This window comes from Dermacentor variabilis, chromosome 10, assembly GCF_050947875.1.
Source record: "Dermacentor variabilis isolate Ectoservices chromosome 10, ASM5094787v1, whole genome shotgun sequence".
Classification (NCBI taxonomy): Eukaryota; Metazoa; Arthropoda; class Arachnida; order Ixodida; family Ixodidae; genus Dermacentor; species Dermacentor variabilis.
The window spans coordinates 11,795,349-11,810,177 of NC_134577.1; the positions used below are offsets into that span (position 1 = coordinate 11,795,349).

At 45.3% G+C, this 14,829-nt stretch overlaps 1 protein-coding gene across 1 annotated transcript in view; it reads left to right on the forward strand.

Annotated features, from left to right (window-relative positions):
- The window catches only part of LOC142559884 (uncharacterized), a 57,440-nt gene that overhangs the window by 29,947 nt on the left and 12,664 nt on the right, over nucleotides 1–14,829 (forward strand). The window contains exons 10-11 of the mRNA XM_075671570.1: nucleotides 8,485–8,622; nucleotides 12,918–13,089. Of these exons, the coding sequence (XP_075527685.1) occupies nucleotides 8,485–8,622; nucleotides 12,918–13,089 (310 nt within the window). The remainder of the gene's footprint in view (nucleotides 1–8,484; nucleotides 8,623–12,917; nucleotides 13,090–14,829) is intronic.

Below are 14,829 nucleotides of genomic sequence, written 5' to 3' on the forward strand. Positions count from 1 at the left end.
GGAACAGTTACAGATTGGATAATTTTATTTGAACCCTTTCTAGCTTTTTTTTTTTCATGTTGAACACAGTAAAGGGATCCCACACTACAGCTGCGTATTCCAATGGCAGTCCGATAAATGTCTTGTACGCGAGCAGCTTTATGTCCAGTACGGCATTTTGAAGCCTCCTCCTTAGATAGCAGAACTTTTTTGTGGCCTTTTTTTTTTTTTTTTTCAAAGTACTCTACATGGTCATTCCATTTTAAGTCAGATGCAAGTATTTTTCCCAAGTAATTATTTCTAGAGACGTCTGACAGAGCATGACCATCAATGCGGTAAGTAAACTAAAACAGTTTTTTCCACAACACTCTCATTATGACTGTTCTTTTTTTGTGTGTCCATATTTAGTAAAAAAAAATATATATATATACTGGGGCCCAAGCAGACTTCGTTAAATCCATGACGCCATGGCTAGATGGTACGGGAAGTTCAAGGTGGCATTACCACCCATTCTTTGCTATTGCATTATTTTTCTGCTCACGAGCTCATTACGAGTGACCATTTTGGTATTCTAGAAGCACAACTCTGAGATTATTTTTCTGAGATTTTTCTTTTTCAAAGCTGAGATTATTTTTCTCTTTAGTCTCACTTTAAAGGGCTTCTCACCAGGTCTGGCCACATTGTGCTGGCAAGCGCCATGTATACAATGCATGCTAATGATCATGTCTGCTAAGTATTACATTGCTGTGCGCTGTGGAAAGACCTGAAATTTCAAAATGAACGCCGTTTGCCCTTCTCACAGGCACCGCACTCCCAGCCGGAGAGTCCATGCATATCGCACAAGTGCACTTACGTACATGGGTTGCCGACCTCTCCACCTTTCTGCCATTAAATATTCTCTCTCTCTCTCTCTACGTACATGGCAGTGCTGTGATGTTGCTCATAGTGGCATGTGAATTGGAGAATTATTCAAGGCACTATCTGTTATTTATGGAATCTTTTGCTTGAATAGACGAATTAAAGCTTAGAGAAATAATAAAACACACAAGCTGAATGTCTGCGTGATTTTGTTCTACTTCGCACCGCAGCAAGGGAGATGTACTTCCATTTCGTCTGCTTGTTCCCGTGTAATGCACTTGCACGCGCAGACAATGAAACTATGTCATTTTCTACCGTGTTCCAGTGCGCTATCATGTTCTGTGATCTGCTTGTGTCTGCCTTAGTATAGCATTGACCTATGTTGCTACTTAGGTGTTCTTGTGCACAGCGCGCAAAATTATGCGCTGTGCGAAACAAGGCAAACACTACAGCTCGCGCGCGTCACTGGAAGTGCGCCACGCGGCAAGAAAAGCAAGGAAAAAAAGTGAAGGTGGGGCCCATGACGTATGCATCACGTGTTCCTTGAGCTCTGGTATGGGAGAACGCAGGGAAGGAATTTCGGTTGTGGAGGCTGGACGGGGCAAGTGGACAGAGTGCCTCTCTTGGCAGTGGCGCTCACCTCCTGGAATCATTGGTTTGCGGCACTTAAATGTTTCTATCTCGGCTGTTAAAGCACCGATTTGAAAAATTCTTAGTGCAGAACGCTCCCTAGAGGGCACATATAACAGAAATTTTCTATGTGGCCTGGTGAGGGGCCCTTTAGAATGGGTGTTTCACTTGAAAGCCAACCACATTTATGGGTAAACATCGACCACATTTACACATTTTATGTATTTGGATGTGCTAATTCCAAAAGTGCAATTATTTTTGTCCCAGCACAAGTACTTTCTAGAGGACTGTACTCAAAGCTGGGTACTTCGCTTGGAGAGAAATTAGCATCTATACACAAAACCCCAACTCAATATTTAGAATGTAGAAATAAGCTAGAAAGTTTAAGGGATTGATAGTTACCTTTCAGAAAAGGGCAAAGCTGGAAATTCGGTCTTTCAAACGAAAGCAAAATGGCACAGTTAGGGCACACAGTTCCCGAATTGATGGTGGCAGAAATAGAGCAGGTTTAGGCCTCAATTTAAAGGTGTGCATGCATAGTCAGTTGTTGTTAAAAAATAATAATGAGGTATGAAATAAACGAAATATTGACGCCAAAATTTCTATATTGGTGCAGAAGGGTCAGAGCAATGTGAAAATGAGAAAACTGAAAACACAATTTTTTGCAACCTTTTCGGCTTTTAACCCCTTAACTGCTGATTACGAGATAACTCTCTAGAATAGCAGCTTGGGCTTGTTGGTTTTCCATCCTGCTAGTAACAGCGCAAAATATAGACAAGGGACGAGAGAAGAAGACACCACAAGCGCTGTTGTGATGGCGAGATAACTCGCCATCACAACGAGCTGCTGATGACAAGTGAACTCGTCATAAATTTTAATGATTTTTGCACATGTGTATGTGTTGTTTTTTTGTAGTATTGACCAAAAAAAAAAAATTGATACTCAATGACTTCTGACATTTTTTTGCATTTCTAGAAACGTTCTTGAAATTTGTCACTGCAGTTAAGGGGTTAAAGTGCTGCATCAGTCCCTTAAGAGAAATTGCAGGTTGTAAATACCCATTCCTTTTTTACTTTTAGAAAGGATATTTTTCTTGTAAAGGTATAATTATTACTCCATTTTTAAAGGACTTTAAAGGATCAAAAGTACCTGCATGATATTTCAGGCTTAATTTGTTTGTTAACCCTTTGAGGGTTGATTTTTATCGCGATATGCGACCGCCCAGGGTCGATTCTTTTTTATTACAGATTCCAATTCTCCTTAGAAACTTCTTTTGAAAAAAATTTACCGTAATTTTTCTAGGGTGACCGTAAAGTGAGAAACAAATATTTTGTGATGGTATATATATACATTTCATTCATGAATAACAGCAATAAAAAAGGAAATAAATTTATAAGAATAAAAAATTTGATGCACTGTTATACACGTAGTTCAAGGCTTTGAAGATGTGCACACGAGAATATTTTGCAAGACTCAAATGTTCCTGCTCTTATGCTAATATGTACATCCGTAGAGTAATCGAACTGCGTAGGTGCACTCACTCAAGAAAACTGTGTGGTTGTGTGCCCGTCAAAAAAGCACAACTTGTGACAGACTTCCGCTAATCATCTTATTGTCAAACAACAGAGGCAATTAGTTTTCATGAGTCCCCGCCCCCCCAATAAGAAGCAACAGAAAGCATGCACGGTGGCATCCATCCTATGCGCACCTGTGTGAGCACTAAACGAGCGAGAAACAAGTGGTCGCCCTTTGAGCGATTAGTAATGAGATAGCCATCAGTTTTGCAAGCGCAAGAAGCTGAAACCGCCCGCGGAACAAAACCCAAACCGTTGCTTGCCCGCGTGCCCGCCAATGCACGAGCGTTAGTATATAGACGCGCGGGAGCAAACTAGCTCTAAAACCAACCGTTCAACTAAAAGCTAGAGAGGGAGGCACGCGAAGAAAATTCTCTGTATTCCCACATAGTGGCAGCACATGACAGAAAAGAAAAAAGTTAGGAAATTGGTGCGTTTTTTAAACGTACAGACTGCTCCATAAATATACGGCATCGACCATTTTGAACTTGTTCGCGGCGCTGTATATTTACTTCATTGACTCTGAAAGGGTTAAATAAAGGTCAAAACCTTCAAAATGTAATAATAGGCTGGCAGGTGTCAGAGCACCTTAAATAGTTTATTATAATACTCATTTCTATGAATAATTTTCGGTTTCTGTACTCTGGAGGTGGCCAAGTCATGACGCCACAGTCAAATGTCTCACTCTGTTCCTGTGATTACCTTGGCTGCCCCATGTGGGTGTAACCAGAAGAAATGCGTGCAGTGCTCCTGTTATTTTTCTTTGAGGAACAACATTATACCTAGGATTTTTGGTACACAACATTTGCAAATTTTTCTTGTGTCATGACATCATGATTGTGTCGATGATTCCAAATCCTGCATTTCAAGACAACTTTCACAACAAATAAAGTATCTTAGAGGGTTTCCTAGCCTTCACACCATATTCACATGTGCGCTTGTTTATTTTTCTCTGGTGACTGCTTTTCACCTGCCAACAAATGTTAAACGTAATTGCTCCACGCTGGACATGCCTGCATGTATCGGAAGTCTTTTTATGTTATCAATAGTTCTATCTGTTGTCTGTTTTCACTGAACATTGTCTGATTGTGTGCGCGACTCTAATTGTGTAGCACTCTCTGGAAGGTGTGCGTGCACTAGCAATTACACTGGAACATTCGACGAGTCATGTATAAAAGCCGATGCACTTGACCCCTTGATCAGATTTCACCGATCGCCAACTGTGCTTGTCGCTATCATTGTGCTTCGAGCGCACCTGTTTTTGTGGGCACAGGTTCTCCCAATAAAAAGTTGTTTCGTGATTCACAGTTTTGCTGCATTCTTTACCGTTACTATAACGTGACATCTGGTGGAGGTGCTTCACCATTTATATTCCAGGCACCCCCTAAAAGCAGTGACCCTAGCCCCAACTACGAAGACAATGCCAACATCACCCTGAACCATCGAACTTGCTTGCCGCAGACTACAAAACCTGCCCCCCAGAGCTCAGATTTCTAGCCAAGACAACCAGAAAAACCAAGACCAAGTCAGCAGTCACAATGACGGATGCAGCATCCCCCGCAGCCATCGTCCTGCAGCAGCCAAGGGAGCCACCTATTTTCCATGGATCCTCGTCGGACGGGCCAGAAACCTGGCTTGAGACATTTGATAGGATCTTGACATTCAACAATTAGAAGGCTGAAAAGGAGTTGTACCATGTATACTTCTACTTGGAAGATGCCAGGAGGACGTGGTTCAAGAACGACCATAACAAAATGGATCCTGTTTTGCAGAGGCTTCCTACAGACATTCACAAGCGTCATGCGTAAAGAGTGAGCTCAGGCTCTGCTGGAAGCCTGGATGCAGCTGCCAAATCAGAATGTCGCAATCTTCGCCAAGGAAATGACTCTGCTATTTCACCACGCCAACCCCGACAAGTTTGAAGAAAAGAAAGTTCGTTTTTTTAAGTGCGGTATGAAGCAAGAGCTCTTCGCCGGACTGATGCGCAACTCACTGATGACTGTAGCTGAATTTCCTACAGAAGTGTCATCGATTGAGAAGACGCTTGAAATGCACATCAGACAATTCAACCGCCTCTCGATGCCAGACTGTGCAGAAGCCCACAACGACCTGTCAGAAACCATCAGGTTTGTTGTGCATGAAGGTCTACGGAAGATGTTCCCATCATTGCAACCTGAAGTGGCATTGATTGCTGACACCTTGCCCGAAAAATTCAGCAGTAGCTAAACCACTGCAGCCTCAGTTGAAAGGCATGAACTACGCCACTTCTGCACGCTGCCATGTTCCTCCTCAATTCCCGCATCAAAACCCCATGACCCCGCTATTCCGTTGCCAAATGCCATCGCCTACAGCCCGTCGGCCCGCGCAGTGCCTCAAGTACGACCGACATTTGGCGTGCCCCCTGACCACCGTTCGCTGTGCTACCACCGCGGAGAAACGGGCCATGTCTACCGCTGATACCCATACCTCAACTCTATGCCTATACTGTAATGATTGAATACATTGAGGAAGTTGTGGAAACCAGCAATGTGTTTGTCCTCTCGGATTCTGTCGCCTCTACCTCGGCGGTCATAGTTCAGGAACCAGTCTTCGACATCGATCCAAGTCTCCCGGCCCATGAGTAAGCAGCAACAGCTCAAAAGTCTTCGACGATACAAAGAATGTTTTTTGACATTGAGCATTCGACAAACGCCAGTTGCAAAGCATTGCATAACAACACAAAAATGTGCTTGACCAGTCCGCCAGAGCCCTCACCAAGTTTCCACTTGAGAATCTGAAGCTAAAAGGCAACAAGTTGACCAAATGCTGCGTGACATCATCGTCCAGCTGTTGAAACGCCCATGGGCATCTCCTGTAGTCTTGGTGAAGAAAAAGGATGGAACCCTGCGTTCCTGCATCGATTATCGGCGGCTGAACAAGATTACAAAGAAGGACATATACCTCCTTCCACGGATAGACTATGTATTGGATCGGCTCTACAATGCTAAGTACTTCTTGTCGATGGCTCTCAAGACTGGCTACTGGCAAATAGAAGTCAACGAAAGGGTTCACAATAAGACCGCCATCAAGTTATCAGGGTTCACTCTGAAGCTGGAAAAGTATAGCTTCACATACGATGAGCTTTTGTTCCTGGGCCACGTCATCAGCAAATCTGGAGTCTGTCCTGATCTACAAAAGACATCTGCCATCACTAAGGCCCGGATTCTGAAATACTCCTTTCCTTACTAAGGATGTCTCACGCTGTAAGGTGACCTGGCGTCAATTCTGGAACGTACCTTACTAAGAGGCACTAAGTTAGAGCTTCCTTGGTGCTTCCCCGCGCTTAGGAAGCCGGCAAGCTACCTTCATGCTTCCTAATCGTGCTCCTCTACCTGAACGCATGCTATTCCGCACGACTTTGCACGCTCTACGCTTGGCTAGGATAGGTGCCGTGCGCAGTCAAGGCCGCGGTAGCCAGCCGCCGTGTAGTGACATCCAGTTTGGTTCAGTGGACCGCGTTTTGTGCCATATCTTTTTACTTTGATTTTGTGAAAAGAGAGCGGCGAGAATGACGGCTTTGTGATATTTATCCGAAGACGATTTTTTTTCTTTTCGGATTGTCCCACAGTTCTTTATTTGTTTCACTTCGCGTCTGCGCACGTGCGGCATGCTATTATATTCTGTGCACAGCAGCTCCCACGCTTTCGCCTTCGCGTTCAACGACACACCGTCTGTTTTCTGGCTTTCAATCACATTGCTGTACCTGTGTAGAAGTTCTGTGGACTAGTCTTTCTCTTCCTCTGTGAAATAAGCTTTGCCCGGCATGCCAAATTTAATACACACACACGCAAAACAAAGCGCACGAAAAAGAAAGCGACGCCTGACCAACTGAACTCAGATGCTGCCATAGTTGCTAGACTGAGTTTGCTTTCCTGCCATATGCATCATGTTTGAACTATTTTTGCGTTATTAACCAAAGAAATGGAATTTATGCCCCGGTATAGAAGTAGTAATGCAATTTTAACAGTCCCAGCACTTTACCTTCGCAATTCATTACAAATATTTCACATTTTTTGTAAGTAATCTCGAAACCAGAAGCCTCTAACGTTACACTTCCTTTGGTGAGGTGCTCCTTCCGCAGGGAAGGCAAAAGGAAACTTTCAGAATTCGCGGTGGCCTTCCGAGGGCGCCTAACGTTTAGGTAGCATGAAGGACTCCTTGCGGAAGGTAGGGAAATGGTCTAAGGTTAGGAGCATTTCAGAATCCAGCCCTAACTTTCCACAGCCCTGTGATAAGAAGGGAGTGTGCAGATTCCTTGGCCTGTGTGCCTGTTATAGGTGCTTCATCAAAGACATTTCTCGCATCATCGAGCCATTAACCTTCCTCACGAAATCAGACGTTGATTTCAAGTGGCAAGCACCACAAGCAGAAGCATTCCAAAAGCTTAAACAACGCCTGCAGTCACTACCAGTTCTTCCCCCCCCCCCTCAACGAAGACGCCGACATCGAAATCCACACCAATGCAAGTAGCCTAGGCCTTGGTGCCATCCTAGTCCAGAGTAAAGACAGATTTGAAAGGTTCATTGCTTATGCTAGCCGGTCGCTGTAGAAAGCGGAAGCCTATGATTGAAAAAAAAAAAAAAGTGCCTTGCCGTCATTTGGGCTACCTTGAAATTGCTCCCTTACCTATACGGCAGGTTTTTCAAAGTCCTGAATGACCACCATGCCTTGTGTTGGCTGGCAGATTTAAAGGAACCTTCACGACGCCTTGCGTGATGGAGTCACGGACTCCAGAAATTTGACATCATTGTCGTCTACCAAGTCTGGATGGAAGCACTCTGATGCCAACTGCCTGCCACACGCCCCCATTGACCCGCCGCTGCAAATTGACGAGGACGACGATGCCTTCTGGAAGACTTCGCTGAACAGCAACGAGCAGACCCAGAGTTAAGTAGCCTCGCCGAGTACTTGGAAGGCAGCACTGACGTTGTTTCTAGGGCATTTAAGTGAGGATTGTTTTTGTTCTCCCTGCAAAACGACATCTTCTTAAAGACGAACTTCTTGCCACTCTGCGCAAACTACCTTCTCATTGAGCTCGTAGCACTGCGGCCAGAAATCCTGCACATCCTTCATGATACCTTTCCTAGCAAAAGCCTCGACCAGCAACTTTCTATTACGCCTATCTTGCTGGCTGCTTCCAGCTTGTTTTGCACCTGGAAAGTTCTTAATTTCATCATCCCCACCTAATTTTCTGCCGTGCTCGACTGCGCTTTCCTTCCTTTGTTGCATGCGGAGTTGTAATATATGTGATGCAGTAATACCTTAGAAAGTGTTAGAGATCAAATACTACAACTGCACTACGCAATGCGTGGAGTGAGACATCTGTGACTGTACTACCTGCCTAGCTTCGACAGCATTGCACGTGGGATCTGTCTATTTTTTTCCTCCCTTCACATGTGTGCAGGTTCAGACCTTGACGGTGATGAGTACATTGTGATTTGGGAACCAGACCTCTTCTTTCCTGGATCAAACAGAGAGCCCATGGTGTTCAGCGACACTTCTATCGGAGCTCCCTCTACTGGAAACCTGGCCAGTGCTCTCTGAATATTTAATGCAGAAAGTTGGGCTAGTTGGCGTTGATGCAGTTGCTATGACATAGTTACTAGCGCAAACAAGACTAAAGGAACAAAGAGGGAAAAAGGGTGGACAGGACAGAGCACTAGTGTGACATAGTTACTAGTACAAACAAGACTAATGGAAAAATTGTGGGACAGGACAGAGTGCTCTGTCCTGCGCCACCTTTTTTCTGTTAGTCTTGTTCGTGCTAGTAACTATGTCACAGCAACTGCTCTCTGAATATGCTTCATTTCTTGACCAAATGTGCTTTGTGCTATCATGTATGGAGCTCAACAACATGATGTGGGCAAGTCACACTAGTGTGCTTGTAAGCATAACTGCCCGATTTAGTTATCTGTCAGGTGGTCTCTGTGAGCAATGGATATTCTCCCAGTAGCTTGGAAAATCTGGAAGCTGTAGCTGCTGTGTCTACTCATTTACAGATACAGTAGACCTGTTTATTGGATTCTGGTTAATTAAATGCCAACTGCAAGTCCCGGTCAGTGCCCGTTAATTTCTATGAGCCCAAACTTTATTTATTTGGATCCTAAAGTTAGCCTTTGCAGAATAATTCGAACTTGACCAGTCAGCATGCAAGTGCTTGACCCCTATAGTGACTTCAATAAAGACCCATTTACTGGAGCATCTTTCTCGGCAGAGCTTAGCGCACATTACATGGATTAACATGCATAAAAGAAAATATACCATAGGAAATGCCTATCTTTGGCCTGCCCTAGAAGGATTTTCAAACAATAACGGTAGCTCACAATGCCTATTACAATATTTAGCCGATTCTAATGCGCCCCCCCGCCCCTTTTTAAAAAAAAATCTGTTCACTAAAAATTGCGTTCACAGCGGTTGTAGGCTTTGCCGCAAAGCTCGGCTGTATTGCGGTGAAGTTGACTTTAGGAAAGTGGCCGCCGCTGTGCACCACATATTAGACATTGCCCACTCTTTGTGCTAAAAAATCGGGTGCGCAATAGGTTTCGACATTGTTCAGGAGGTTTAATTTATATCTATGTTTGTTTTCTACTTTAGACAAAAAGTGGGCACGTATTTGATGAATTGGGCAGTTACTGCCAAATCAATCGGAGGTGTGTTTTGACGGTTTTCTGCATCTTGTTTAATTCAACCAGCATATTAATTCAGTCAAGTTCCTCAGTCCTGTCAGGGTCGAATTAATGGAAATCGACAGTAGTAGCTATGACCAACTTAACAACAAATGGTTCATTGGCAGTGGGTAGTCAGTGGTGTATTTGGTGTAGGCTGGTAGTGTAACATGTCATTGATACACGGTTGTGGATGGCTAAGACAGAACAGTGATCTTGGTGCACTTGTCTTGGTGGCAAGAAAATGTATCAGATGGCAAGACACCACCACACCACACAGCATGCCAGCTGCCAAGCTCTGCCTAAGTTTCTCAATTTTCGGTTTGTTTCTAAACGTTCCAAGGAGAAGCCATGCACTTTTGTGCTGATGAAAAGTGTGACACTGCATTTGTTGGCAAGCACTTGCAATGAAAGTTCCATGTGAAGCAGTTTAAGGTACTTGCAAAACTTGTGAAGCAGCATGATGTGGCACGCCAGCTCACACCCTGTTTTAGAGGGTGTGAGAAACTACAGATCGAGAATCTCAGGCCGATATCGCTCACGTCGTGCCTGGGAAAACTGTATGAGAGAATAGTCACCAGAAGGATCCAGCAGCACCTGGAGAACGGGAGGTGGTACCCTGACAGCATGTATGGCTTCAGGGCCAACGTATTGACGCAGGACATCCTCCTACAACTCAAAGAGGAGGTACTCGACACAATGCCCAAGGCGGGTGAAAACGTTGTGATGGCGCTCGACATCAAAGGCGCCTTCGACAACGTCAGCCACGCGGCCATAATTTAGGGCCTCAGCAACACCAACTGCGGAAGGAAAGTACACAACTACGTCAAGGAATTCCTAACCGACAGAACGGCAACGGTAGGGCTGGGGGAGTTGAGAAGCGACACCTTCTCCACACCATGTAAAGGCACACCCCAAGGCTCCGTGATATCGCCCGTGCTATTTAATGTGGCGATGATCAGCCTGGCAAAACGACTCGGCGAGATCCAGGGCATCCAACACTCGATGTACGCGGATGACGTCACGGTTTGGGTCACGCAAGGTTCACTGGGACAAAAACAAGAGAAGCTACAACAGGCTGCGCGCTGTGTCGAAAAGTACACCAGCGAGAGGGGACTGGTATGCTCCACAGAAAAATCCGAACTACTGAGAGTAGGTAGACACCCCACCCAAGCAACACTGGAAGTAACGCTTGACGGTCAAAACATCCCGGAAATGAACATGATCAGAATCCTGGGCATGTGGCTACAGGGCAACAGAAAATAAAATGCAGCCACACCATCAGCCTGCTGAGCAATGGGACGGAGCAGGTGGGCCGGATGATCAACAGGGTCTCTCAAAAAAGATACGGCATGAAAGAGGAAGACACACTCAAACTCACTGGCAGCCTGGTTGTCAGCCGAGTCATCTACTCGCTTTGGTACCACGCGATGACCAAAGGAGAGAGGGAACAGGCGGACACGTTACTCAGGAAAGCATACAAGACGGCTCTCCATCTGCCAAAAAACACGTCTAACAAAAAACTGCTCCAACTGGGCATCAGCAACACTTTCAGTGAACTGGCGGAAGCCCTGCTCGAAACGCAAAAAGCCAGACTCGAAAGCACCCCTGCAGGGAGAGTGCTCCTGACTAGGCTGGGACGGGACACGAGCGGACACGTAGATAGATACGCAGACGTGCCCGACTGCTTAAGAAAAACAATAAGCGTTAGGCCATTACCTAAGAACATGGACCTCCACGAGAGCAGAAGGCAGGCGCGAGCCGAATACGTGGAGAAGACACTAGCGCTACTAGACAACACGGTATACACGGATGCTGCCATGTACCCGCGAGAAGGGAAGCACACGGCCACGGCGGTGGTGGTGGACGGTGACGGGAATCTGATCACATGTGCGACGGCAAAGGCAGCCGGCACAGCGGAGGCCGAAGAAATTGCCGTGGCGCTGGCGGCAGTAGAAGGATATAGGACAGGCAGGCCTCTAAACATCTTAACATACTCGAAGGAAGCATGCAGAAATTACACGAGGGGCAGGATTAGCAAAGCCGCCCTCAGAATTCTTGGCGGAGCCAACTTCGCCGAGAGGAACGTTACGCACAAGTTAATCTGGATTCCAGCCCACGCAGGCATAGAGGGTAACGAAAGGGCAGACAGCCTAGCTCGAGAGACCATGTTCCGAGCAGAGCAGTCGCACGCCCCGGAGTATCACCCACACGCTTGTGAAGGAGGATACACAGAAATCTTAAACTTATACAGAGGGACGAGAGCCAAATATCCCCCACCGCACAAAGCTCTAACGAAGGAGGAAGCAACGAGTTGGCGCAGATTGCAGACAAACTCCTTCCCAAATTTATACATTCTAAACAAAATGTACCCAACACAATACAGAGACACCTGCCCATGGTGCGGGGCCACACCCACACTATATCATGTCACATGGTAATGTAAACACAATCAATCATTCCACCAACACAATAACCCAAGTGCGGAGCAATGGGAGAGTCTGCTTACCAGCTGCGAGCTCACGGCCCAAAAGACCTTAGTGCAGCACACTAGTGAGGTAGCTAGGCTCAGTGGAGCCCTGGAATAGGGGCCCACCCTTGCCGGAAGAGGCTCCAAGTCGCCGGCGCCCAAGAAGACGACGGAGACCTCGAGACGCTAAATCCTTGAAGGAACCAAATAAAGTTTTTCTCTCTCTCTTTCTCTTTCTCCATGTGTGCAAAGAGTAGGCATGACGAGATCACGTGGCATCATGTGCATTGTTTTCCCGCACGTGGGGTTTTAGTACTGGAGGTTGTGTAATTTCGAGTTTCGAAGACGTGTTTAAGCAAGAGGCAGATGAAGTGTTTGCTCTTCACTGTTGGTGCTTTTCATGATGGCGTCGTCCCACTGTGGGTGACACTATCAGCCGCAGAGGCAGAGTGGACTCAAAGGCTGGCTGGTTTTGCTTTGTACCACCGATGTGAAGATACCGTTAATGTGGCGTGAAACCATATCTTTCGTCGCTGACTATCAAATACAACAAAATTAATTTGATTTCTCATTAAAATTTACTTTTTCCAATTGACTGATAATTTACAAAATGTTGCGGCCCCTACCATGCAAAAAAAATCTATCGGTGACTGTAGCATTTTTGCAGCCATGAGCTACTATTGCTGTTCTGCTTTGTTATAGGTGTGCGATGCTTTCCTTATGCACATATCGCCCTGTTTTGCCAGCCGCCATCAAGTCACAAAGACAAAGCTATCTACATCGTGTTAACTGCCAAGCCACAGTCACATTTGATGGCGCTGTCTTCGCCCATTGCTAACACTAACATTGCTGCCAAGGCTACATTGGTAGAAAAGTAGCGGAACGACACAGCATCTCTGGGATTTGTGGCCACGAGCTACAAGCACTAAATTGCTGTTATGCTTTGTTATAGGTGTGCGATTCTTTCCTCATTTGTGCGTGGTCACCCTGTTTTGCCAGCGGTCATCAAGTTGCGAAGACAAGCTATCTACATTGTGTTAACTGCTTTGCCACGATCACGTTTGGTGGCGCTGCCTTCGCACATTGCTGGCGCCAGCATTGCTGCCGAGGCCACGTCGGTGCAAAAGCAGCGCAACAACACAGAATCTCCGGGATTTGCAGCCACAAGCTACAAGCGCTAATTTACTGTTCTGCTTTGTTGTAGGTATGCATTCAGACTTATTTGAGTAGTGTTGTACCTGAGTGGCCGCTGATCCTGTTTGGCTCCCAGCAAACCACAAATGTCCATTGGACATACCACAGAAGACCAAATATCTAAGACATTTACCAATGTCTAGTTCACATCTATTAAATGTTCCACTAGTACATGGCAGTCAAGGGTCACCCAAAGGACATCGAATGTGTTAGTGATCTGGACAGCTCTTGCATATCCAAAGCTTTTGCGCATTGATCGCGCATGCCACACAAATACAAGCAAATTGTCTCTAATGCCTAGCAATGGGATGCTGGGAGAGGAAAAGTTGCACTATTACCTTTTAGAGGACTGTGGCAGGCCATTTATTTTATTTTTCCCCATCATCATCACTGTGCATGTTCAAGATTCTACGAAATGGAGAATGTGGTCCTGAATCTGTTCATTTCAAAAAGATTCAGTTTGCAGTATTAAAGCCCAGAATTTATGTTACGAAAGCATTTATTTTTTGCAACGTGGTTATGAGTAGCAGTTTATGATTAGCTTTATCAATTGTATACATAAAAAGCAACATTGATAGGACATTGTGAGTCTCACTTGTGTGCTTTACCTAGTGCTTACTGAACTCACTTTCTTCACATAGCCATAGCAGTATTTGTAATAATTCATAATGATCAAAATGCAGATCTACAATTTTGTGAGTCCATTTTCACCTTTTGATGAGCGCTAGAACTATATGTAATAGGAAAGATACCTGATGAGCATTTAAATTTATATTTTGACATTTGCATGTTTGCATGTTAACAAAACATTTTTAACAAGGTCACCAGCTACTTGTCGACAACGATTGTAACTGTGGCATTAGTGTGCCTCAGCAGATGTAGCATGGAGGACAAATGAAGTGCCGAACAGTGTGTGGCCGAAGCATAACTAAACGTACAGTGCATGCCATCGGCCAGTCATTGTGCACGTGTGGGCATGTGGTTCTCGTGCAGAGTGCAGTGCTGCTCGCCCTACTGTTATAAACGCCACTTGTATTTGTCCGAAAGCTGTCTTCTCGTCACACTGCAGCAGTGCCATTCCCACCTGCCAGTACACTGTTATGGTAGCTAGCACCATCGCCACATCTGTAGCATAATACAGCTGGCGCATGCCCAGTTTCCTAATGCATGTTGCTTTTGTTTCCACCATCAAAGCTGCCAGTGTCTAATTGTAATTTGAATAGCACCAAAAATGTATTACACTGGAGGAGCAATAACAGTCCTAGCCACTTTAGCAGTAATCACAGGCAGGAATGGCACTGCAGTCGCAGGGTGAGAATACAACCTTCAAACAAAATGCGGGTGACGTAATTGCAGTAGGACAAACAGCCCCCTACTTCTTGTCAAAACCACACACACGTGCATGTGTACAATAATGACT